At 52.5% G+C, this 26,421-nt stretch overlaps 1 protein-coding gene and 2 long non-coding RNA genes across 4 annotated transcripts in view; 2 read left to right on the top strand and 1 right to left on the bottom strand.

Annotated features, from left to right (window-relative positions):
* The window catches only part of LOC142602953 (uncharacterized), a 266,626-nt gene that overhangs the window by 225,599 nt on the left and 14,606 nt on the right, over positions 1-26,421 (top strand). The window lies entirely within an intron of this gene.
* SOX2 (SRY-box transcription factor 2) lies at positions 2,664-5,138 on the top strand. Its single transcript, XM_010310413.2, has one exon. The coding sequence runs from the start codon at positions 3,138-3,140 to the stop codon at positions 4,083-4,085; it is 948 nt and encodes a 315-aa protein (XP_010308715.2). The 5' UTR covers positions 2,664-3,137; the 3' UTR covers positions 4,086-5,138.
* Positions 11,903-24,431, bottom strand: LOC142603003 (uncharacterized). Its single transcript, XR_012836873.1, has 3 exons — positions 24,348-24,431; positions 21,035-21,231; positions 11,903-12,095 (listed from the first exon to the last, which is right to left on the bottom strand). It is a non-coding gene; the product is annotated as an uncharacterized LOC142603003 (long non-coding RNA).

Here is a 26,421-nt window from a genome sequence, read left to right as displayed (position 1 = left end):
CATCTCCACAAGACTGCTTAATAGTTTGCTTTAGATTGGTTACTAGTAGGTTCAGGAAAAAAATAATATGAAAATGCGTATATTCTTTCCGATACAGTTAACACGATAGGTTGTATCCTTAGGGCTTTTAGAGAAATCGGCGAGTATTAGAACAATAAATACATAAAATCCAAGTAGTTAACATTCATTTTCTTTTAAAGAAACTCATAACCTGGAAATAAGAACGTGTGTGCCGCAGAGCCCATCACTGAGAACATTTGCAGACTATTTGTTTAATGTAAGCACTTTTCATTTCCATAAATTATACCAAAGGCGACGATTTTTTTAAATCCACACAGATTAAACCATCCCCTCGCAGGCCTCCCTTCCAACGTGGCTACATTCTTCCAGAGAGTGATGTTGTTATTGTCATTAATACAGAAAAATAAGGGACCACTTAAATTTTTTATTATTATTTTATAGCCAGCATCCCGGTCTGCCTCTGCTTTCGCCTCTGTGTGTACGTGTTCCCAACGAAGCACACCTCCATACCCAGAGGAAAGGGAGAAAATGCCCCAAAAGAGCCATCGCCCCTTACCTTATATTCTGTACTACGTTATTTTGTATATAAGCCAGATAGTTTATTGCATCGATAATTAGAACAGTTAATTAAAATAGAGCTGTAAATACCGCCGATAACACAATTGTTCGGCATTTCCCATCCTTTATTCGTATGAGAAATGCAATTAGGAAAGGGCCAGGCCCCGACAGGCCTCCAGCGGGCACAGGGCAGCCCACGCTGCCCCAATCCTGCATGGAGCCCCGGGCCGCGCACCCCACGCACCTCCTGCACCTACAGCCGGAGCAAAAATAACGCTTTACTTGTGCACCATCAGCCCTCACTTCTCAGTTTATTACGAGGAATAAACACCACTGACACCCACCCAACCACACGCCACCCCCACCCCCCCCCTTTTTTTCCCCCCAAACTTAATTATCCCTAAGATTTTTTTTTGGGCGGGGGGAATAATGTTATGGACTGCTGACCAAAGGGAGAATAACAAAGTAAACAGCCACCGTGCCCTCAGGAGTGTCTGGACAATCAGAATCCGTTTATATCCCACATCTCGTAATTTGCACCTATTTTTCGACGGTTTAACCTATCACTTATCTACGGGTTATATATACATTTTCCAATTAAACACATTAAACCCGATAGGATTTATTTGCATAATCCACACATAGAAAAAGATGCATCCTTGTTCGCCGGCGGTTTTTTATTATTATTATTTAGATTGGGTGTAATTGCCCGGTCCCTTCCTCCCCCCCGCCCCGGCTCCCCGGCCCTCTCCCGGCGGCGCCTCCCCGCCCGGGGCGCGGCCGGGCCGGCAGGGGGCGCCGCAGCGCCACGGCTGAACCCGCGCGGGGCCCCGGGCGCTGCCCCGGCCCCCTGCTCGGGGGTCCCCCGCCGCCCCTCACCCCCTCCGGCTTAACGCCGTCAGGGGGATCGGACCGAAAGGCGGAGCAGCCCCGTCGAGGCGGGGGAGGCACGGAGCGACGCGCGGCACCGCGGATGGGGCGGGCGCGGCGGCAGCGGCGCGCGTGGAGCGGGACAGGCGAGCGGCTCCCCCCCCCCCGCCTCCGCGTCCTCTCTCCCCTCCTTCCTTTGTCGTCAAGTGCGTTCTAGCAACAAAGATCCCAACAAGAGAGTGGAAGTAAACTTAGCCGGGGCTTTGTGCGGCCCGTGTAGTGACAACAAGAGAAACAAAACTACCTATTTGTAGCGCCGGGCCGCGCTCCCCCCGCGCTGCGCGCCCACCCAGCGCCGCCCGCTCCCGCACAATGGGCGCGGGGTCACGTTACGCCGCCGGGTGCGGCCGCGCCCGCGGGTCGGAGCGGGCCCCGGCCCCCTCCCCAGCCCGTGCAGAGGGTGTCTCTGCCTCGCTTATGTTCTGCAGGGATGGCATTTAGGGGACCCGTGTTTCCACTGGACGCCTCACATCCTCCGAGGCCGGAGGCCGGAGGCTGGAGGGAAGGGCTGGGCGTTGTGTGCCACGGCCGGAACGGAGCAGGGCCCGGAGGACGGCCGGGAGAAAGGCACAGCCTCTCCCCGGGCTCTGCGGTGAGAACTCGACTCCCCGGCGGTGGCAGGCAGCCCGGCGGCCCGGGAGAGGCGCGGCACAAGACCCAGCTTGGGGGGCTCCGCTTTCACGGGGATCCCACGCCCGCGGCGGCCAGGGCTCGGCGCGCTGGGCCGGTCTGGACAGGGCGAGCGCTGCACACGCAGGGCCCCGCGCAGCCAGGATGCCCCTCCATCCCAAGGGGCACTGGCAAAGGGGAGTGGGGTCCGGAGGGAAGCCGTTCCCGCTCCGCTCCCCCCATGGCTTCTCCCAGCCCCAAGCCCACACCCACATTAAAAAAAAAAAAAAAAAAAAAAAAAAACCAAAAAACAAAACCAAAAAAAACCCAAAAAAAAAAAACCCAACACGTAGCAACAATGCTGTTTACCCACTTCCTCCAAAAGGCGTGTGTGACCTGTTGCTGGAAGGGGAGATACAAAGGCTTCCCAGTGGCTGCCTGGGCCGCCTCCGGGCCCGCCTCCCCCGCCGAGCCGTCCCGGCGGCTCCGAGCCCCCGCCCCGTTTCATGCAAAACCAGGGGTAGAGACTTGTCCTCAGTGGCGGAGCCGCCGCGCGCTGATTGGCCGGGGCGAACACATTTATTCCCTGACAAGCCCCCATCACATGGATGGTTGTCTATTAACTTGTTCAAAAAAGTATCAGGAGTTGTCAAGGCAGAGAGAGAGAGAGTGTGTGTTTGCAAAAGGGGGTAAAGTAGTTTGCTGGCTCTTTAAGACTGAGGTGGAGAGAGAGAGAGCGCGAGCGAGCGGCAGGCAGAGAAAAGGGAAAAAGGAGGAAGAAGAAGTTTTTAAAAATCAAGGCTGCGGCGGTAATAATAGCAGTTATTGGCATTATTAATCCATCAGCGAAGAGGAAGATCCTGATCTTGATCCAAGTGTGGTTTTGGGGAGTCCCCCTCCCCCCTTTCCTACCCCTCCCTAGGAAAAAAAAAAAAAAAAAAAAAAGTCCGGCTTGGGACTTCGCTGCGGCTGCTCCTCGCTTCTCTGCTCAAGGCTGGTTCCAGGCAAAAGTAGTTTGAATGTACAACATGATGGAAACCGAGCTGAAACCTCCCGCCCCCCAGCAAACTTCGGGGGGAGGCACAGGCAACTCCAACTCGGCCGCCAACAACCAGAAGAACAGCCCGGACCGGGTCAAGCGCCCGATGAACGCGTTCATGGTGTGGTCCCGCGGCCAGCGGCGGAAAATGGCCCAGGAGAACCCGAAGATGCACAACTCCGAGATCAGCAAGCGGCTCGGGGCGGAGTGGAAACTTTTATCCGAGGCGGAAAAGAGACCCTTCATTGACGAAGCCAAGCGGCTCAGAGCTCTGCACATGAAGGAGCACCCGGATTATAAATACCGACCCCGGAGGAAAACCAAGACCCTCATGAAGAAGGATAAGTACACGTTGCCGGGGGGCTTACTGGCACCGGGCACCAATACCATGACGACTGGGGTAGGGGTTGGGGCCACCTTGGGAGCTGGGGTGAACCAGAGGATGGACAGTTACGCGCACATGAACGGCTGGACCAACGGAGGCTATGGGATGATGCAAGAGCAGCTCGGCTACCCGCAGCACCCGGGCTTGAACGCGCATAACGCGGCGCAGATGCAGCCCATGCACCGCTACGACGTGAGCGCCCTGCAGTACAACTCCATGACCAGCTCGCAGACTTACATGAACGGATCGCCTACCTACAGCATGTCTTACTCCCAGCAAGGGACCCCGGGCATGGCCCTGGGCTCCATGGGCTCGGTGGTCAAGACGGAATCCAGCTCCAGTCCCCCCGTAGTCACTTCCTCGTCTCATTCAAGGGCTCCTTGCCAAGCTGGGGACCTTCGGGACATGATCAGCATGTATCTACCAGGTGCTGAAGTACCAGAACCAGCTGCCCCAAGCAGACTTCATATGTCCCAACACTACCAGAGTGCACCTGTTCCTGGCACAGCCATTAATGGCACACTCCCTCTATCACATATGTAAGACAAAGGGGCCGGGGGGGCGGGGGGGGGGAGGGAAGGAAAACTAAACAAAACAAACAACAAAAAAACTTTTATTAGAAATTCTGGACTTTTTTTTTTTTTGACTATTTTTGTACAGAGAAAACTCGGGGCGGGGGGGGGGGGGGGGGGGGGGGGAGGGATGGGAGGTGGGGGGAGAAATTAAACCGACAAGGAACTTGTATAGATCTCGGAGGGGAAGCAACTACACAAAACTTTTAAAAAGTTCTAGTGAAAACGGTAGGAACTTTGCAGAATGTTTGCAAAAGTCTTTACCAATAATATTTAGAGCTAGACTCAAAGAGCGAAGAGGAAAATGTTTTAATATTTGCAGGCAACTTTTGTACAGTATTTATCAAAAGAAACATGGCAATCAGAATGTCCATTGATAATATAGAAGAAAAAAATCTCGCGAATTTGCCAATTATTTTTTAAAAATAGAGTCTACTTGGAGCATTGTGGCTTTGGCAGCTGAATTTATAGCAGCTGCGAGAGGAGAGGAAATTATTTTACAGCATTTGGACATTTAAATTGGTTTAGAAATTGTACAAAAGACAAAAAAAGGTAGGATGAGTACTTGCGAACCATGGGCTTGGTTTGCTGTAAAAGGGCAAACGTTTAGATCGTACTAAATTTTTTTTTTTTTTTTTTTTTTACTTCTTGTTAAAAAGCAAAAATTGCCATGCAGGTTCACACGCAGTTTGTTAATTTATAATAACTTTTTGTTCCAGACTTCATCCTGTTCAAAGAAAAGAAAAAAAAAAAGAAAAAAAAAACCCTGAAATTACTGTGTTTGAAATATTTTCTTATGGTTTGTAATATTTCTGTAAATTTATTGTGATGATATTTTAAGTTCTTTTTTTTTTTCCTCATTTTCCGTAGTTGTATTTTAAAGATTCGGCTCTGTATTATTTGAAATCAGTCTGCCGACAGTCCATGTATATATCTGAACTAATACCATCCTTATAACAGGTACATATTCAAGTTAAGTTTTTACTCCATTATGCACAGTTTGAGATAAATAAATTTTTGACATATGGACACTGAAGTTCCGCTTGAGTCTTGGATTTATTTTTGTAACGCAAGATGTTTTTTTAAATAATTCATGCAGTTGAAGGTATCATCGTAGCCAACCGAGTACGATAAATAATTCAGCAATATATATAACGCATGAATATTTTTCTATGTACGTATAGAGAGAGGGAGAGAAAGTACGATAGCTTTAATGGAGTAACTGCCTGTGTCTCCTTCGGGGGGACGGGAATGCGGAGTGAGACTGTCGTTTCCCAATTTCCTTCCCTTCCGAGGAAGCCGGGTGCGATGGGTTAAGGGAGGCTTCGGGCTCGGCTGCTTTTGACCACTTGTTGCCTCCGGCGGGGCCGAGCCGGGGCTGGCGGGGCGCGGAGCCGGTGCGGGAACGGTAGCCCGGCCAGGGGCACTGCGAGCGGGCGCCTTGTTTGCATATACAGATACTTTATTTTTCTCTTTTCCCAACGGTGCCTTCTTCCTCTGGGGCATGCAGGAGGGGAGCCGGCTTTTTCACGGCTGGGAACCATAACGCGGCCGGCCTGGCGGCTGCAGCTGCGGCGCAGCGCTGGCAGGGGGCTGAGCGCTCCCCGCTCCCTTTGTTCGGGACTTCCCAAACTTTCCTCTCCTGGCTTCTGGGCAGCGCAGGAGGAGGTGAGAGGTGGGGGCGGGGGTGGGCTTGTCCGAGCAAAGGTAAGAAACAAAAAAAGAAGCGAACAAACAAACAAAAACAATCGAATGCCAAAGACTTTCACGCTTTATCACAGCTCTTTCTTGAACCCTATATTCTTAAATTGCCAGCGCGGTGTAGCCCCGTTTCGGACACTCTCTGCAGCCGGTCACAAGGCCCAAAGGGAAGCGGTGGCGCCCGCCAAATAGGAGGAGAGCTCCGCCATCCGTGCCAGGTAGAGTTTTACTTTGTACAGTTGTAACCGCGATCGCCGAGGACGCGGCTCCGCGCTGCTGCGCGCTGGCGGCCGCGGCCGCGCTCTGGCCGGCGACAGGGCCCGTCGCCCCGGGCAGGGCAGGGGCAGGGGGCGGCGGGCAGCAGAGCTGAGCAGCCGCTGCGGCAGCCCGTGTTCCTCCCCTTGAAGCCCCAAGGTTTATTTGGTGCTGCTAACGCGGCTGCGGTTTCCCTTGGGAAACGCGCGTGAGAGAGTTAGTAGTAGCAGTAGTAGTAACAATAATAACAACAACAACAATAATAATACGAAAATAGGGGTACTGTGACTGCAAACTGGTCGTGTCTTCTGCTGATGGCATGTTGTGCATGGCAAGGAAAGAATGTGATGGTTGGCTTAGGCAAGGCACAAAGTGGGCACTCCGGCACGGGAGCGAGTGTTGCTCAGCTTTTCTCTCTAGTATTTCTTGTCGGTCACTGGCTTTTGCTTTAGCTCGGGGAAGAAAAAGTCAGAAAAAAAACCACCCAAAAAAAACCCCACCAAAACAAAACCCACACAAAAAAGTTACCTGGCTGGTTGTGGCTTTTATTTGGCAGTGATATTTCCTAGGCTCAGTTCTGGCCTCCATCCTTGAAGCCTGGTGTCCAGATGAAAACTAACATTGCCAGACTGGGAGATGTGGAGTTTTGCTCGCTGCCTGGTTTTGTAGTTTAGCTCCCTTTGTCCCTTTTATTTCTGCACTGTCGCAGTACTTGGGCAGCACAGCAATTCTTGCAGATTCCCAACCTTTTCTATTTCTTTTACGTTAATGCAACGAGTAAAATATTCTTTTTTCAGAGCTGTGAGCGTTTGCAATGCGTCTGGGGATTATTCACGTGATAACGAGCCCACATCCCCGCTCCCGCTCTCCTCGCTGAGAAAAGAGAATGAGGTTTTATCCCAATCGATATCGCGATTCCATTTTTAAGAAGCGAATCTTAGCCAATTAACAGCAATAAAACCTGGCCCCTTTTTGAAGTGCTAACTAAAATATTCGAGGGGGGTAAGTTGGAAATATTGGTCCTTTAACAATTCGCATAGAGAAGGCGAGCTAATACCATTAAACAAAAGGCACTAAGCCACATATTCAGGCTTAGTGAATTCAGCAACTTTTTATATGGGCAATTTGTTTAAGCTTAGATTTCGGAGCACGATGTGGACTATATGTTGTTGAAACCTGATCTCCCTTGGACAGATTCCTTCCATCCATCCATCCATCCATCCTTCTGTTTATCCGTTTAGAGAGGATAACCGAAAGCATTTTACACGTACAGCTGAACGATTTTATTTTTAAAGTGTTACTTCGAGGAACGCCATTGTCCACCGCTAATTTTAAATTCAACACATTCAATAACCCCATTTACACCTAAGCCATTATCCTGGGCTTTCGTTTATGGCAGCTGAAACGTGCAGCAGAGCTCGTGAATGTGTTTTTATTTTGGTTATTGAAGAGCTTCTGGCTTCTCTGTGTTTTCCCTCTGGTGAATTGTTGTGTGCTTTATAGCCAGGGTGATGCTCCGTCCAAGAGCACCAGTGTAATGTTTTACTAACCTTCTACAGAGCCGAAATGAACCCAAGGCTAAGATTATAGTTTCCCCTGTGATTTTTTTACGGCTTTTTAAGGACCGGGGTGTTAAAATATTTTGCGGAACTGGAGAGGTAGATTAGCAGGGTTTCTTGCCAAAGCTGGGAAGCTGGTATTACAGACTGTCCCAGGGGGAAATCGCTCACATTAACCACTAAATGAATATTTGACAAGGGCTCATTCGGGGGTATTATTACTACAAACGGGTCCCTACTGGACTTTCCAAGGGTCAAAGAGCAATGGTTCAATTAATTATTTAGACTGTTAGTAGATTTGGTTGTAATAGCTGTACTCATTTCTGCAACCGACAGCTTCTTGCGGTGGGGGACCTGGGGAGAGGCTCTCTGCCTCGCAGCCCCTGCTCCAGCGACAGGGCGAGCGGCTGCCGGCTGCCCTCAGACTTTTCTGGGCTGAACACATATTTATTTTATTCTTTGAGATGCCCACTGGTGCCGGGTGGGACATCGAGAATGGCGATGATAGCCGCAGCAGCGTGTTCTCTCTTCAGGTTAATTCCTCCTCGTCTCTAACGGGCAGCAGACCTGTATATCTGTCTCCGAATAGGAGGTAGATAGCTCAGCAATTTAAGTAGTATATAATATAGGTCCCACTGAAAGAAAGAGGCCCATTACTGATAGGTGCGATTAGATACACTTCAGTTATTTAAATCCTGATCTAACTCAAATATTAAAATGTAAAGCCTACTTCGGTGTGTACGAGATTTCCGAGGATGTATGCAAAATGCTGACATTCAGATGGCAGGAGAGCTTCGTCTTTGCGTTTTTGACGCCAGCCAGCCTCGCCTGGCACTGTCGTTTCAACATTTTTGTTGTTGTTGTTGGGGGGGGGGGGGGGGGGAGGCGAGAGAAGGGAGGATTATTTTGTTTAATTTCTACAACAAACATGTCCGCAGTAGTAGATACTAAAAAAAAAAAAAATGTTGGGAGTGTGCGATTAGGTGACAATAATATATGTTGAATGAATAAGAGATAAGCTGCAAGGGGGGAGAGGGAAGCAGTAATTACAAACCCAATTCATTCAGCTTTTCAGGACTTTTGTTGTGGGAGCTCCATTGACGGGCTTCGAGCTGCCAGTTTTCTCACATTAAAAAGAACTGATCAGCGCCTCAGGGGGACAAGCAACACCGCTTAACTGCATAGTGATGGGGTCCTCATTTAGAGCCATTACAACAAGAAAATTAAACAGAGCCTTTGTGTGCACCAGGTTTACTTTTCAATTGCTGACAGTTTATAGCTAACTGCTCAGAGATTGAAGTTTGATTGCGGTTTGATCGCCTGCTAGTTAGCACCACCGCTATTTTAGTTTTGGTAATTAAAACCGGTTTTTCTGACGATGGCACGGGGAATTGCAAGAAGTTTGGTACTATTTTGCTTTTGAGGAATCAATTCGCTTGGCGAGGACGTACAGCGCTGAAGTGAGTGTGGGGGCTTTTTCACTTGCGAGCTGAAAAGAGAAGGAACCCAGGGATGGAAATTCTCGGAGCTGCACATTTGACCGTGCGAGAGCGGGAGGGCGAGCTCCGTCCCCCGGGCCGGCACCGCACCGGGCGCCCGGCCGGCTCTGCCCGCGCTGGCCGCTTGGCTCCGCGCTTGGGAGCTCGGCGGAGCCGTCTCCGCTGGCAGGTGCCGGGCGGCCGGGCGGAGCGGGGTTGGGAGGGAACAAAGCAAAACCCCAGACCTTGCCGTGATGATTTTTGAGCTTTGCTTCTGGAGTACGCAGCGGATTTGCTGTGGCTGAGCCCTGCGTGCGTGTGTGTGCGTGTCTGTGAGCGTGTGTGTGTGTAGGGGGTGGTGGGGGGGGGTTGTATCCGTGTGCGCCTGTGCGTGCAGGGGGAGGGGGCGAGTCGAAAAGAGCTGTGATTTTTCATTACAATTTAGCAAGGTTGGGGAAGAGCCGGGCTCGGACACTTGCTGCAGGGGAAGGTCCATCCCTGCCGGCCCGGCTTTCCCGCAGGAGACGCCCGCACCGCTGAAGACGGGAGCGCCGGGGGGAGCCCGTGCTCGGGGGTCCCGGCCGGGGGCGGCCGCGCGGGGAGCGGGGCCGGGCCGGGGAAGTTACTCCCGGAGTTTCTCTCCGGTAACTCCGGCTGCGGGAACCAGCGCGACGTGCCGCCTCGCAGGATCTCTGCCATGTGGAAGAGAGCTTTTACAGCGTGGGTTTTTGGGTTGTTGGGGTTTTTTTTAATGTTCTTTTAAAAAATTCTTTTAGATTTTCTATGTGGTTTGTTTGCATCCCCTCCCCGCCCCCCCCGCCTCTCCCTCCATGTGCTTTCCAGGCTGGAGTCACCCAGCGGTTATTCCAAGGCCGTTGACTTCTTCAGGGGAGTGAGAGGGTCCGCAGCTCGGAGGGGGGTCCCTGAGGGGCACCCCACGGGCCAGGCCGCTCCCGCGGGGCCGGCGGAGCTCGGTGGGGCCAAAGCGGCGATGCCGCGGGTTCCTAGAGGTTCTGGTGGCAGCGGGACGTGGAGCTGGGCTGCGTCCCCTCGGCTCCCCAAAGCGCGTCCCTCTCTCCGGAGCCCAGCAGCGGGCACAGGGCTGCCCCGGGCCCCCCCGGCCGGGATGTGCCCACGCTCCCGGGCAGGCGGCGGAGACCTGCGCCCTGGGCCGCTGCCCTGGGGGAGCGGGAGGGGAGGCCCAGCCCCCTGCGGGCTCCCCCGCCCCGGGACCTTGGTGACCCCATCATCTCCGCAGCAGTTAGGGCTGATGACGTAATGTGGGCGCTTTTTTGCAGAAAGTCGCGATTAACAGGAGGGGGGTGAAGGGGGGGAATCCCACCGAGTGCTGGAGAGAAACAGGCCTCTGCAGCGCCTCTCCCGCGGGAAATCTGCGGAGGGGCGCCTTGGGGGACGCACACACTCACACACATCCCAGGCTGCGGGTCCGATCCCGCAAACCTGCCTCCCCTCCTGCGGGCAGCTCCCCGGTGCTGACGAGGCCCGGCTGGGCGAGCAAAGCTTACTTGGGGTCCAGCTTAATTAGAACTAACCCCCGCAGCGCTCTGCAAGGCGGCCGGGCCGTCTGGCTGCGCGCAGGGCGAGAGCCGGGGCTCCCGGGAGCGGGGTCGGGGCTCGTTCCCGCGTTGCCCCCGGCTGCCCGGCTCCTGCCAGGGGTGCGGGTGCCACGGGAGAAGCTCCCCAACGTGTCCTTCTGGCATTTCTTGGAATGATGGTTCCTTTAAGCTCTTACAAATTGCAAAACTTGCGGAAGACGGAGAAATAATTAATGTATTAAAACAAGCAGCGAATTCCTCAGGAGGCACCTTATCAACTCCAGCCACACTGGCTTCATCCCTCCTCGTATGCTAATACCCCGTGACGTCACCGGCGCCAGATTGAATGTGAATCAGTTATGAAATTATTAGTTTTAGCTTAAAAAGCAATCTGGTTCTCCCGCGAGTGGGGTTTGCGTTGCTGCGGGTTCTCACTCCGTGTCCTCCCCATGTTATGCACACATAGCAGTTGCGACTTTCCTGTCACATGAATCAATATTTCCAAAGCACACATGCGAACTGGGGTTGATGTAAAGAAAACTATAGATTAATTGGGTCCCGTTTCTGAGACGGCAGTGTCTTCCTTATCGATACACACATTACACCCGAAACCAGACAATCGGATTTCCTCCTACTTTTCAGGTAGGCAAGAGCTCCTTGTGATTTATTTCTGTTAAGATCCCACTGAGGGGGTGTGATTCTTTGCCAGCGTCTGAGAAAAAATACCCAAGAGTGTTTGATTTTGCTCGCGATAGAGGAAAAAGGCGGGGGGGAAATACAGACTTTTTGTTTGTTTGTTTCAAATAGAAAGATTTTTATTTTGGATTTTGAAAAGGAGAGTAGCCCAGCGGTGGAGGGCCAAGGGATCTGAGCGGAGAACAATGGGAATTAACACCGTTTCAATCGCTGAGGCCAATCTAATTAGATGTCTGGATCCGGCGAGATCAAATACCTGAATCTAAACCCCTCGGCTCCGTTTCTTTTGCTTGCAAATGCTTCTGCAAAACGGTTCTTGAAGAAACCAAACTAACCCTAAATTCCCCGGAGTCCCTTTCGAGGAGTTTTGCAGATAACAACTTTCTCCCCGAGCCGGGTGGCCGGCGCGTCCCCTCCCCGCGGTGGCCGCCAGCCCCGGAGCTGCCCCGCCGCCCCCCCCCCCCCCCCGCCCATGCCCGGGCACCCACGGTAACAACCCCCCCTCAAATTCTTAAGGACACTTTGGTCTCTTTGGCCGTTTCTTTCTCCCTGTCTCCCTCGAGCAGGCTGCTCTGCTACCATGAATTATGAATAAACTTGTAGCTCTTTCTCCTGGGGACACCCGACATCGGCCCCTCGCTCTGTTCTCTGGGGCTGCGGGGGCCCCGGCGCGAAGCTGCCCCCGGCCGCGGGGAGGGAGATGGCACTCGCCCCAGCTCCTTCTTCCAGCAGCCCCCTAAGCAAAGATAGGAAGAAAGAAAAAGTTGTAACTGGCTGAGAAGTGAGTTTTCTGACTAACGAAATCCAAAATGAGTGGCGAATATAAAGTGTTGTAAGATTTCTTCCCTGCCCCCCCCGGCACTGATTGGCAATACTTTTTTTTTTTTTTTTTTTTTTTTTTTGTGTGTTGGTTTGAAAAGCAGGAAGAAATGTAATGAATTGAGTGCTGTCAGAGATGTCTTCTCTGTTGATGTGGTGAATGGCAGTAGCTCCCTGATCCAGTGCAGGTGCAGTAGAGCTGGGGAATAAAAGAGGGGGGCTCTCTGTTCAGTGGAAAAAGCACATTCCCTACAATAGACCACACACTGCCAGCCAGCACGGCATCAGCTCACACTCTCAGACTTTTTTCGCCTCTTTCCACAGTCCTGAGCTCACAAAATGGCTATACATTAGCACTAGTTAGGGTTTGCTTTTAATGAACAGTTGTGACTCCTTTTGACCAACATTTAAATCTGCTGTGCTCTCTCTGAAGACAGGTCTGTTTTGATCACAGGTTTTAAAAAATGGCCCGTTTCCTCACAAGGCGGCTCATTCAGGGCCATCAGTTGCATTTGATTAAAAAAAAAAAACCACCAAAAAAAAACCCAACCAAAAAAACCAACCACCAAAAAACCCCACAACCAAAAAACTACTCTCGATTAATAAAATGAGTTTTCCAAGTGCTCCTAACGGGGAAAGTTGGTGTTGGTTGTTGGTGTTTGTTTTTTTTTTTTTTTTAAAGATATATAATAAAATGGTGTGAGGAGGAGAGACACTGTTTTTAAATGGATGAGATGGTCTAATCCTATACACGAACGCATATTAATCCTGTTTAGAGATAACCTGTCTCCTTTTTTTGGCTTAATATATTATCCTTATACACGGATAAAAACTTTGCGCTCCTATTAATTCGGTCCAGATTGGTTTTTCTTGGCTTATTTCAGTCACTTTTTTTTTTTTTTTTCCCTCTTTCTCGGCGATCTGCTCAGAGGAGGCTAGATGGTTACACTTGGTTACTCAAGTTTTATTCGAAATTATTTCCAGAGCGAGGGCTCACTCCTCAGCCAAGGGGATGATTGATTCTGTCCCTCTCCGCCTCGCATTTAATGTGCCTCGTCCTATCGCGGCCAAGCCAATGAGCCGGGATTTTCATGGCATCCCGGAGCAGCCCTTGCTGATTCCTCTTGCACCTATCCTGCAAGAAGTAGATTAAGCTCTTTTGGATATACTTGCTGATGCATTGCGCTGAGGAAAATTGCTCGGCGTTTGCTTATAAAAACCCATGTTACTGTGAAAGTTCTTTTTTTCCCCTAATCGTGGTAACAAATAGCATCAGCTCCTGGAACAGTTTGGCAAAGCGATTCTTTGCCTGAATACTGCTAAACGGAAGAAGCTGACAGCTAACCAGTTATTACTTGAACTCCGAGTAAACTCTCTCCCCCCCCCCCCCCCCCCCCCCCCCAGCTGATAACAAAACCTGTTAGCAATAAATGACATTAGAAGTAACAGTCAGGTGCCGGTGGGTGCCTGGAGCACGTTTCCAGGGGTCAGATCTTGTCATCCCGCGCACAAAAGAACGGATCTTGTCTACATGGGAGAGCCGAGATCATATCGATGCGCCTATATGAAAAATACAGATCCTTTACACTTTGTTTTCGGGATGTTTCAAACACGTCTCAGTCTCTCTGGTCCTCCGCCGGAGCATCACCTGACAGCGCCTGATTTACTGCCAACAAGTTGGAGCTCTCCCAGCGCCAACCTTCGCCCCGTTGCTGCTTAACAATAAAAGAAGGAAAGTTGGGGTTTTGCTGGGGGAGGTGCCCCGTCCCTCCCCGGGCTGGGTGTGCGCGGAGTGTCGGGCACGGCCGGGGAGAAGGAGGTGCGAACCGCTGCTGCTCCCCGCTCCGGCTTTCCCACTTTCTTTCCCCCGCGCCACTTGATAGCCTTTGTGTCCTATTGCTGCGCACACCCATAATTAATCCTCCTTCTTACCGCTTACATCCCGGACCCAAGGGGAAACTCAAACCTATTTAGATCGCCTTGGTTGGTTGCACAAATTTAAGTGGCAAATGAGTTATAAACCTAATAACTGCTTTAATAAAAATAATTATTTGATTATGGCAGAGGAAATTTGCTGAAGTGCAAGGATGCGGCTGGGTTTGCGTTTTGGTGGCGGTGAGGCTCGTCTTTGGATTGAACTCAAGCGCCTTATAAAAACATTACTTTGAAAACGAAACAAAACAAAACAAAACGTGCCCCCAAATCCCAATCCTAACCCCAACCTTACATCAACAAAAAATCGCCCCGATTCGCGGAGCGCTGTGGAACATTTCCCGCGACATTCGGAAGAAGAATTAATTTGTAAACAGAAAAATCAATATGAGATTTGGGTGGCTTTGAATTAATTGAAAACAGTCAACACGGGGGACCATTAATCACAAACGCTGGTACCTCTCTCACTTTTCCTCCGTTAAGGATGAAGTTTCTGCGCCTCTTTCAAGTGTATTTATGCTTCTGGTTTTACAAGGAAAAGTGAGGATGCAACAAGACCAGTCGCGTTGTCCTCTCTATACTTTTAACGCTAGCATATTGTTTGATTACTAATTCGAGTTAATATGATCTTTATGGCAACATAACAGTGGATAATTGGCCCTTTTTCTGAACAACAATGTAAATCACAATCGCTTTATTATTTAATAACGTCAAACGCTTCGTTGGATTGGCCCCGACAGAGAAGACCTTTTCTTTCTAGGCAGTGTTGTTGAGAAAGAACAATGCAGATCTAATTGTGGAGATTTCAGAAGTTGGCTCCTGTAAATGAACAGCTTAGATATGGAAGTTCCAGCAGATGTCTGCACTTTTCCCTGTGACAAACCTTGTAACCCCCCTTCCTCCCCCACTGCCCCGTCCTCCCTCCTCCCCGACTTATTGAAGATTTTTTGTTCTCACATCCTAGCAACAACCTAAATCTTCCAGTCGCAAATACACCCCTTTCCCCTCGTTGCTATACAGCACTTCAGATGGCAGGCTTAAGCGTACACACCAAATTAGTGCTTGGCCCAAGCCGCGCTCGCCCCTCGCTCGCTCCTCGCCCCGACCCCCCCATCAGCTGCGGGCTGGGGGGGGCCGGCGGCGGGGAGCGCCGGGGGGGTTTGGGCTCTCGGCGCTGCGGTTCGCCACCTTCTTGCCAGCCCTGTAAACGTGCCTTTTTTTTTTTTTTTCTTTTTTTTTTTTTTTTTTTCCCCCAACAGTTTGGAGGCGACTGCAAGTTGCGCACGCCTTTATGTGGCAGGGAAGGTGCCAGGGCCTGCCCGCCCCGGGGAGGGGGCGGCGGGACGGGCCCCCCGGCAGAGCTCCCCTACGTGTCACCCGCTGCTCGGGGGGGTGATGGCGGGGGACACCTGCTTGTCCGAGTCCCCTTGTCCGGCCCAACCGATCCAAACCCTCCCGGCTCCACTGTGGCATCAGCAATGACCCTGCTCCGGGGGGATACGGCTGCGGGGACAGGGATCCCCCAGGATGGCTCCGAGGGAGATGTTGCGCGCCTTCTGGCAGGGAGGGACGCGCATCCTAGCGCGCATCCGCCCTCCCGGCCCCATCCCCCGGCCGGCGCGCTGCTGCGCGGGGCGCCCCGCGGTTTAGGCGCTGCGCGGGTTTTTCCCTTCCGCTTGAGGCGACCGGTCGGGGTGGCGGATCCCGCTCCTCTCCTGCACCGCCGGCCCCTCCGAGGGCAATTCCGCGGAGAGGAGTTGTTTTGGCAAACTTTGTGGGAGGGAGCTGCCAGCGCTGCCGAGCCCCTGCCCCGTCCTGCCGGCTCAGCCCCAGCCCCAGCGATGCGCGCTCGATGCGCGCTGAGGGCCCCGCCAGCGGGGGGGTTAGGGCGATATGTACCAGCCCTCCGCGCAGCCGATCGCTACTAGGGGTGTCAAGAGATGAGGCAGATACACCACATTCGGGATATTTTCCCTTCCTTTTATGGTTTATCTTTTTTTTTTTTTTTTTTTTTTTTTAAATTTCTGATACAGACTAGTTAAATCGTCTTCCGCAGCAACCGCGGCGAAGCCCCTTTCTGTTCCCTCCCAGGGTGCTCCCACAGCTGCCCGAGGCAGGAGCCGCCACGTCGCAGATGTGGGTCCCCGATGCTGTGCCTCGGGGCTCCCCGGTCCCCCGGCACCCGCCCGGTCAGCCGTGCCGTCCGCGGGGCACCACCATCCCAAAGACCGGGGGCACCAGCCTCACACCTGCGACGGGGTGGGCTTTTTTGTTTGTTTGGAAGCACCCACTCGAGGAAAGTATTGAAAACACAGACCTGATCACTGAAATTCCCCGAAACAGAAATCCAGGTTCAGTGACTCGGGGTTGCCAGCCCTGCCTGCAGCCGTGGGAAGCGGTTGATGAATCCCTGTTGACCTTTGAGCCTTTTTCTCCTCGAATGTGTGGAGAATCTTGATAATTTTTTCTTTTTTTTCTCTCTCTTTTTAAACTTCTACCTTTCATGGCTTGTTTGTTTGTTTTACAACTTTACTTTTCCCCACTGACATCACCTGGCGAGAGGAAGCACCGCGCACGGTGGATGCTGCCCGTGGGAGCGCGGGGGGGAGTGGGGGCGCAGAGGGGAGCGGGGGGGGCTCTGGGGCTCTCCCGGCCGGCAGCGCCGGCCCCGCGGCGTGCCAAGGGTTAACCGGCCCCGCTCCGGGGCTCTGCGCAGCGATGGATGAAACTGCCGCGACTTCCCCAAAAAACCATCAACAAGAGGGAGATCTCCCGGAGCTCCGGGATACAGCGGGCCGGGCCGGGCCGGGCCGGGGGCGGGTAGACCTGGGCGGCTGCCACTCCCCCCCTTAATGAGCTCATTTCCATGTCTGCGCCTCCCGCAACTGTGAGAAAATCCGCCGGGACATCCAGCGTGCCGATGCGGCCTGGGCTGCCCCGGTCTCCCCGGTGACAGCGCCCGCCCGGGAGAGCTGCGCCGGCTGGGGGGAGGTGGGGGAAACTAGATAAATAAAATAAAATAAAAGACCCTCTCCCGGCCCCGGCACCTCGCAGGTTTCCGCAGAGAGGGATACCCCACGCCCACGAGTGTCTTCCGTGGGGCTGGGCTCCCTGAACACCCGCCCGGAGCCTTGCGCGGGGGGGGGGGGGGAGGGTGCAAAAGTGCTCGGGGACAGTGCGGGAGGGGGAGGGGAGCGCTGAACAGCCCCACACTTATCAATAACAAGATGTATAAATATCAAAGTGAAGGAGCCCGAATAAGTCTTTCTAGAAGCGAGGAGGAAGCTTAAGCAGCTTTCTTTAATGGTGATTTGTAGCTCTGTAAGGGGCACGGATAGCAAATACCCTGCAGGTGCATGTTGTAACACTGCCATCCGGACTTTAATGTAGATTACTCTCCAACTCGTTTGATCGGTCCTTTGAAACCCTTTACAATTGCCTGTGACGAACCGCCAGTCTCAGTTTTTTTTTCTTTGAATAATGCCTTAAGGGTAAGTCCTCGGGGCTTTTAAAGATCTCCAGCACATTTTAAAAAAAAATCACGTTAGATTTTTACTTTAGAGCGTGGGTCCATGTCTCTCAACTTGGGGCTGTTAACAGGCATCTTTTAAATCATTAATCATCTAATAACCACCAACTTTACTCTGGAAGGGGGATGCGGGGATCTTCTAAAGACCTCCAAACATTTCTGTTGCTTTTGGGATCATACTGTTTGAAATTTAGGAGTCAAACACCCCATCCCTCCTGCTGAAGCCCTGGACCTGGTGGGTCTCCGGTGTTTATGGACTCTCTGCTGGGTAAATCTGTGCTGAAGGTCCTCTCCTCTGGCCATCGAGAACCCCCCGGTGTGGGTTTAGAGACTAAACCCGAAGGGTGATGCAGGGGAGAAGCCGGTCGGAGGGCGGGAGGGTCCAGGGGGAGCGGGGAGGGCCCGGGGGGCTTCCCGCACCCCGACCCTGCCCCGGGACCTCCGCCCGCTCCTGTGTCGGTGCCTCCTAGCAAACAGTGGGCGTTTTTTTGAGGAGGGGGAAAAAAAAAAGACAAGACGCAATAAATCCCGCAGATGTTTCCACTCGCTCTGCAAATAACGTTTAACCTTTAATATTTATTCGTTTCTATTAATTCAAAAAAATAATTACTGAACTTTTGGCCCTTCAACTTCCACAAGCGGCGCTTTGTTTCTCTAAAATAAACTTGGGAGAAGCGATCCCTCCGTATCAAACTAGGGATTTGAATTAAAGGCCCATTTGGGACACTTGAGACTACAAAGGGTTACACATAAATAAATGCCACATTTGCCTATTGCAAAAGTTTTCTCTGTCCTTTCTCAGTCACAACAGGGGAGGAAAAAGCCGCCGTTTATTATCTAGCGCTGGGCAGGAGCAGCCCCTCCAGAATGTGCTCTTAGATTTGGCCGGCAGAAGAGGGACTCTTTTTTTTTTTTTTTCCCCCCCTCAACAGCAGCTCCTTTTGTTCTCCAGATCTCTTTCCCAATTTCAAGCTTCACTTGCAGATCCTAAGTTTGTTTGTTAATGACGCTATTACCATCTGGCTCGTCCTACTTTCCAAAAGATATAAATCTCCCCAGTTTCATTGCCTACATTATCATTTAAGTGCCACCATAGCTGGAAGAAAAATATGCTTTCAAGGCTGCAAATTCTCTTGCACGGAGTAACTTCCCCGGGCGCGGAGCTGCCGCCCGCCCCGCCGGGCTGCGGGCCGCTTGGCAGGGATGGCTCCAAATGGATTTCACCTTGCAGCGATGCTGGGAGAGGGGGAGACAGCACGATTTGAGTTTTCCACCAGAAACTTAAGTGAACCCTCCCTCCCCCCCCCCCCCCCCCCCCCCCCCTTTTGTGGCTGTTTAATGCATCTGGCTACTTTGAACCGTTATCTTCGGCGGGGAGAGGGATGCCCTCCCGCACGGCGGGGAGAGGGCAGGATGGGTCCTGCCCCTGGCAGGCTCCTGTTTTCCCTTACCCAGCGTGAACCCCCGTCTCTCTGCCATAAGTACATATCCCATATGTGTGACTAAACCTTTCCCACAGGCGTCGTACAGTAAAGGGAAGAAAAGTTTGGGCTCCTCTTAGCGCAAAGCGGTTGCAGATTTGTGTGCGTTTAAGCATAAAGGGACGGGGGGAGGGCGAGAAGGGATGGGGGAGGGAGTTGGGTCGGTTTGTGTATGAGCTCCACAATGACTCTATTTATTCGCTGCAACCAGCCTGGACAGATTGAATAGGCGAGAGAGAGACACTCAGCCTTCCCAACGCGTGGGCTTTGTGGGATCTAGTCCCCACTAGCAGATTTCGACTGCTAATTTCCCATTCTGCGGGGCTCTCCTGCGAGGAGACACGGCCGTGCCCATCAGCTCCGTCTCCCCCAAACACCGCCCGTGTTTCCAGTTCTTAGCCTCTCCGCGTGGAAGTTTAACGAGGGGAGAAGTTCAAACCTTTATCGTTTCTTTGCTGGGTGTCCGGCAGCGGAACCCCCCCCCCCCCAAGTTTATTTCGATATATCTGTATGTACGCACACACACGTACACACAATACTGTCAAGCGAGGGAAAAGCTACTCCTTTAAGATGGGAAAGAAACCCAGGGATTTTTTTTTTCCCCGAGTGATCTAATTGTTATAAATAATTACGGATGAAAACTCACTTATTATGCACTTCTAATACTGTGACTGCATAGGAGAGAAAGGGGGCCAACCCAGTGATTAATTAATATCGCACTGGCGTAGCTGTTTTCTCGCGAAAGGCCTTTCCCCCCCTCGCCGCTGCCGAGTTATCATTCCAGCTCGAGTCATGTGTAGCCAGGAAGGGATCTTGTTTATAAATTTATATGACGACCTTTTCTTTGTGTGTGCTCTAAAGTTGATATGGACAAATTGCAGAGGTATACAATTTAAGTAGATGCACTTTTAATCACCGATCATTAAAATGGTTATGTTAAATATACTCAATTACATGCATGACTTCACCCTAACAGTACTTTCTATTCTCCCAGCTGCTCACGTATTCCTTAACTATAGTCAGCAGAAGAAACTCGATTATGCTGAATCCATACATTTCTATGGATTTCATCAGCCTAATTAATGCTTCAGTGTGGTCCATGTGTCTGAATGGTCCCTTTGCTATTACTTGGGTAAGGAGGCAGTGCTGGAATGCAGAGGGTCTTTCTTTCAAAGATACCCATGGGGGTCACTCTAGGACTCTAATGGCAAAGGTAGCAAGTGTTAAATAGCAGAAACATGCAGAGAAAGGGAAGGCAGCGATGTAAAAGGGACATTGATACTGTAGGTATGCCCAACAGGTCAGTGATGATAATTAAAACGCTTAAAGAAGAAAAGGTAAATGGAAAGCTTCCACAATTCGCAGCGTGCCCGGTTAAAAGCAAACAAATCAGCCCACAGAAACGCACCTTGCTGATCCTGGCGGGGAAAAAAAAAAAAAAAAAGTTGACAGCAGATTTTTAGCCTAAGTAACTACCAGGGCAGCCTCTTCTGCGAGCACCGCATTTGCATGCCCCGTCTATTCTCTAATTTTCTCGTTGTCGAAATGCAACGTGTCAGGGAGAGGATACCCGGCCGGGCAGAGCCGGGCGCTCCCACGCTGCCGCGTCCTGTCCCTCGCTGTCCTGGCACCACCGGGGGGTTCCTGCAGTCCCCCAGGCCAGCGCAGATACACACGGAGCTGGCAGAAGGAGCTCTTCCCCTCCTCTCCCCACCTTTCTTCCGAAATGAAGAAGCGATTAAAATAAATGGCATGCATCGCAGCTTTAGCGCACACAGCCAATGGCTGCTTTTATAACACATCTTCCCATCTTAGCATTTAGTGGGTCCTAAAAGGCAAGAGAGTTTCCTGCTATTCAAGCAACATTTTAATCGATGACAAATGCATCGAGATGTATTTATTTTTTGTTCCCACCTGTTGTAGTAGAAGACCATCCGATCACACCTTTCTCTGGCTGCTGGGAGACGTGAGAGGAAAGCAGAGATCTTTGTCACCCACCGCATTGCCAAAAAAGTGGTGATGGAGCCCGCATCTCTTCCCTGCTCCTCCACTGTGCACTCTGTAGCTCGGTTGTCCTAACATAGAGTCACAGCCTTGCTGCAGCCTTCATCCTTCAAGTGGAGAGAGAAAGCAGGGAAGATTTCAGATCTATAACCAAATTATAACCTAGGAACTTTATGCTTGTCATGCTAATTTAATGACTTTTATAGTAAGTGTAGACTTTCTGTCTTTTGAAATTAGCTCTTCAAAACGCTTTGTGTAATGACAGACACTAGACATAAGAGACAAATGCACAAGCAATAGCGGGATAATAATCTGGCAAACACTGTGCCATTTAATATTAAAATGGCGAACAAAGTGCATTAAATCTCAGCAGAGATGTACATCATTATCCAATGCCATTGGTCCACGCCTGGGCTCCAGGGTGACCCGAAAGCAGGGTGTCCTCCAACAGCTGCCGTGCCTGGGTTCACCTGGAAAAGGAGCAGGTGCCAGATGTCGAGTACAAAATAGTATTTCATGCATTGCAGTGCCCCTTTGCTTTCTGGTGGTGTTTACACATGTTTGAGTACTGGAAATATCCTGATTTCCACAGGCTGGTTCTGGTGGGCCCAGCCCCTCGCTCGGTTCCCAGCGGGAAGATGTACACACTGCGCTTGCATAGATGGCTCTGAAGGTACAAATCTCCCCCACCCTTAAGGAGCATTTCTGTGCTCCCATGTTATGAGTGGTCCAGAAATTTGTCCAAGAGATGGACTTGGTAACAAAGGGGGGGGGGGGGGGGGGTAAACCCAAAACTATAGGTGGATTGCAATCTGGGCGACTCACTCATTGCCCGTAATTGTAAATAAGGTAAGTTCACACGACGATCGAGTAACGAGGGAACAAGAGGCCTATTTTAATCAGGTGGTTATCTCTCCTTGGTGGAGATCAGAGCTCCATCGCTCCTGGCCTTCTCATTGTGTCCCCCCTGCTGGAAATGACAGCTCCTTCAGAAATAAGCAACTTGGTCCCTGGATGGGATTTCAGCTCTTTTGCACTACACATGTACCAATTGTCATTTTACAGCTACAGCGAAACCTCTAAATTATATAAGTGTATAAACTCGGCCTCATTAAATCCCCCCTTTTGGATAGCCTCAAGGTTGGAGAGTATATTACTGTAAGCCAGAGGAGACTTAAATTATATCCAAATGGGGATTGAAATGTGGTGGTACTTAAGCACACTCCTTGTCTCAGCTACAGAAGCTTCATTTTTCCCCTTTAGAGTGTTATAATATTACAAACGCAACAGTTTCCTTATGTCAAATCAAACGGTCTGAAATCCTATTTCTTGATTCAGCCTACGTGTCCTTTTGTGGTGGGGACAAAACCACAAAGATATGATCAAACACCGTAGCCTGACCAAAGAGAAATTTATCGTTCATCTGAGAGCGCTCCCTAATTTGAAACTAAACCTCTCCCCTTCCAGAAAGCATCTGAACATGCTGTGTAAGTTGTTTTCTTGCGCGTGTGCCTGTGTGTGCGGATAAATAGGGGTGTGCAGGGGGACAGGGGGCCGAGGGCAGCGATTATCCCGCACCTTAGAGCACGCCCTGCCCACAGGTTGATTTTTCCACCCAAGCCGATATAAAAATAAACGTTTCAGGGGAAAATCTCTGCCTACACGGTCTGCCGCTGCTTCCACCGCAGCCCTCTGCGGCGCCGCGACCCAGGGGCACGGCCGGGCCGGGGGGGCTCTGCCCGGGGCCCCTCCCCGACCCCCCCGCGGGACACCCCGAAACGGCCGAGCTGGGCCCCACTCGCACGGCGCTGCCAGCCCCGGGGAGAGGGGCACGGCCGCCGCGGGGATCGCCCTGCAGAACCCGGCGCGAAGCCCCCCCAAAGTTGGGTTTGACGGGAGGCGGTCGCCTTCCCCCCTTCTGCAGCCCCCGCAAGAGGGTCAGTGGTTTAACCAGGCGTCACCAGGACTTCGTTTTATTCCCGGCCCACTGAAGCGTGTGGCTTTTAGTGACTGATGGCCGCTGTGGCCGACTGTACGCGGCACAGTTGCTCTCACAGTGCGTGCTCCAGATGGGCACGTCCCGCAGGCTCGGGGCGGGGGGGCACGGTCGCTTTGCAAAGGCCACCGAGACACTGAGATTTGTTCTGGGTCAACCCTCCCCGAACGCCAAAGTTGGGAAACAACTTTCGCAGCGTGTGTCGGGGAGGGAGGGAGCGGCGGCGGAACGGCAGCGGGTGCCGCGGTGCGGGGCGCCGGGGCTGGGGGCCACCGGCCCTGCCGCCCCCCCCCAAATCCCCCGCCCCAGCGCATCGCCCCCCGTCCCTCTGCTCAGCTCTTCCTCCCCGAGCCCCGGACGCGCAGACAGCACGTTTCCAAACTTTGAAATGCCAAATCACGTTATTGCTGTGGCAGGAGGCTGCTTTCGGATCTGTGACAGCTGAGTTTTCCCTATCGATTATGTGACACTGCAGTTCATTTACACAGCTCAAAAGCTTAAAGACACTGGAGGAGCCCCCGGTTTAACCCGAAATCCTAACAGAAAGTGAATCAACTTTCTGGCCAGTGTTTAAACTGATAGATCAGAACTTAATTCGGAGAGACAGAAAGGGAGAGAAACGACAGCACGGATTTATCTTGCCCAGCGTCCTTCGCGGAAACTTTAGAAACTGCGGCGTGGAAAATTCAGGGCCGAAATGCTAATTAGAAGCAGCGCGTTTGGTGTCCAGATATTTTATATATTTTAGAAAGCAGATTACGGCGCTTGGGGGTTTGTGCGGGTGCGTGAACGCGTGTGGACCGAGGCTGCCTGCGGCTGCGGGGCGGCAGCCGGGCTCCGGGCCGTCCCTGGCCGCGGGGGCCGGGCAGCAGGTTCGGGCGCGGGGCCGGCGCCTTGCGGGCTCGGCCAGCCGGAGCGCCCCGGCCCAGCGACCGGGCGGCAAGGAGGGGTTGGGGAAGCGGCGGGGGGAGCATTTTCCTTGCCCGCATGGGGACGGGACCGGCCCCCTTATGCTGCCGGGTCCTGCGCTTGGCTTCTTTAACTGGGGGCTTTCCAGGAGCCAGCCCAGCTCCCGGTCCCTGCTGCTCCCTCCCCCTGTCTTCGCCGAGGTTTCGTTACTTGCTGTTAGTGCCTGGAAACAATAAAGGATGTGGGACTGGGCTTTTATTGATTATTTGTCACCCTGTATTTGTCAGTTTCAATAACTTTTCCTGAAGTTTTACTTACGGGCACTTGAGCTTTCGGATTAGGCCAGCTCTGCGGATTGCAGCGAGGGATAATTATCCGCTGGCCTGCTTCCCTGCAGCCGAGCTGCGCAGCCGGAGAGAAAAGAGCATTAACGTATAGAATGGGCAGGATCCGGCCTGAGCGCCCCCCCCCCCCCCCTTAAAGCGCTGCCCGGGCGAGAGGCGGGAGCAGCCAGGAGCTCGCCGCGGCCCTGCCAGCCGCCCCCCGCCCCGGATCCCCCCGCCGCCCCCCTCCCCGCTCGCCCTGCGCGGGGTCCAACGGGCCCGCGGCCGCTCTCTGCCTCCCGGGTGCTTGGGGAGGGGGGGTTCACCACAGGCCCCCAACACCGGCCCCCTCCCCCGGTTTTGAAGGCGAGAGATCAACCCCCGAGAGACGGCCGCGGTCCCGGGGGGTGGGGGGCACGACGCTGAGGCCCGAACCGGGGCTTTCGGCAGCGGCCAAGTCCCGGGATTCAATTAAAAAGCTGGCTCGCGCCGCTGGCGGGGAGGCGAAGCCGGGGGATTTGTATTATGAAGATCGACTCTTCAAAACTGCCCGCCTGGCAGCCCGGCCGCGCTCCCGCCGGCGGAGGGGACCCGGCTGCCCCGGGCGCCCCGGCCGGAGCCCCGGCGGCGGGGGGGGGGGGGGGGGTGCGCGGGGCCGGGGCTCCACGGGCGGCGGGGAGAGGAGCCGCGGCGGGGGCTGCGCGGACCTGCCGGGGGCGGCCTCCGCGTCTCTCAGCCTTTTCAGAGAGGGGGGTCAGACCTTCCTCGAGAGAAAAGACCTTATCGCTGGCCATCTTCCTCCTCTAATAACTTTCCTACGTCTCCCAAGCGATGCACGCTGCTCCATACGTGCTCCAGCTATACTCATGTGTAAGCACACTAAAGGCAAGCTAGCATAATCGTTCCCCGGGCTGGCAGGGTGCCTATCGTGTACAGTATAGCGTTTGATGTACCGTATCTCATACCACCGCAAGCTAAGAGACAAGCGAACACAGAGTGCCCAGTTACACAGGATTTAATTACAGCGGAATGCATTCTCCATGCTGATTAGGAGAAAAACCAATCGGGGGCTTATTTGCCACAATGAACCAATAAAAAAACAATTTATTAGAGCAATAATCTCAGCCCCAAATGGTCTAAATATTATTGTTTCAATTGCATTGAGGGAATTCAGACTGAAAGTGTTACACAGAGAGCATCAGGGAGTCCTCCATGAATTCAGCAAGAGTTTCTAACCTCTTCCCAGGAGCTCACTTGCTGGCTCAGAGATTTTTGAAACAGGGGGCCGAGTTCCCCCATTTCAGGTCCAGGTGTCTGGATTGCTGTAGCATCTACAAGGCAAGATGCTCTGTGGTCCGCAGCTGTCTATGCCAAGAGGCAAACATAGCATACAGCTTCCCACTAGCAGATTTCCTGCTTTCCAGTGATTTATATGTGAAATTCCTAGAAGAGAGGAGGCCACACAAAAGATCCCCAAGCCATAGGCTGAGATAAATGCCTTGTTGTAATATAATTAGAAAAACATCATGCAACGTGCCAACATTTCTCTGGTAGGGATGAGGGAGAAAGGCATTCCCTCCGGAGCGTGCTGAGCACCAGGACTGGGCTGGGGTATGTGGGGAGGATGGGGGGGAACCATTTCCCCTCTCCCACGTGAAATCACCCCCTTCTTCTCATGATGGACTCGCAGTTTGCAGGGTGCTCCCCTGGGAAGTCAGTGGGAGACTGGAGGACGCGGAGGCGATGCAGCGCTGGTGGGCCAGGTCACGCTGGGAGCTGCGGGGTCCCCTAGAGCTTAAAGTCTGTGACTCAGGAGATGCTGATTTTGCTTTACAGCTTTCTGTAACTCCAGTCATCTCTGTCCCAAACCGGAGAGGACCTCATTTCCTGCTCAGTGCTCTGCCAACCACAAAGTCTTTTCATAAGGCTGCCAGGGGTGCCTGGCTGCGGGAAGGACAGTCAGTGTTTGTCACCAGGGAATGAGCTGGCATCATAGCTCTAATCTGAGTCAACAACCTGGCTAGCCCTGAGCATGACTTCATAAATCATGCTATCTAATTGAAAGGCAC

This window comes from Balearica regulorum, chromosome 9 (genome assembly GCF_011004875.1).
Source record: "Balearica regulorum gibbericeps isolate bBalReg1 chromosome 9, bBalReg1.pri, whole genome shotgun sequence".
Lineage (NCBI taxonomy): Eukaryota > Metazoa > Chordata > Aves > Gruiformes > Gruidae > Balearica > Balearica regulorum.
Note: the sequence above shows the minus strand (reverse complement) of the source record. Positions and strands in the feature narration are given on the sequence as shown.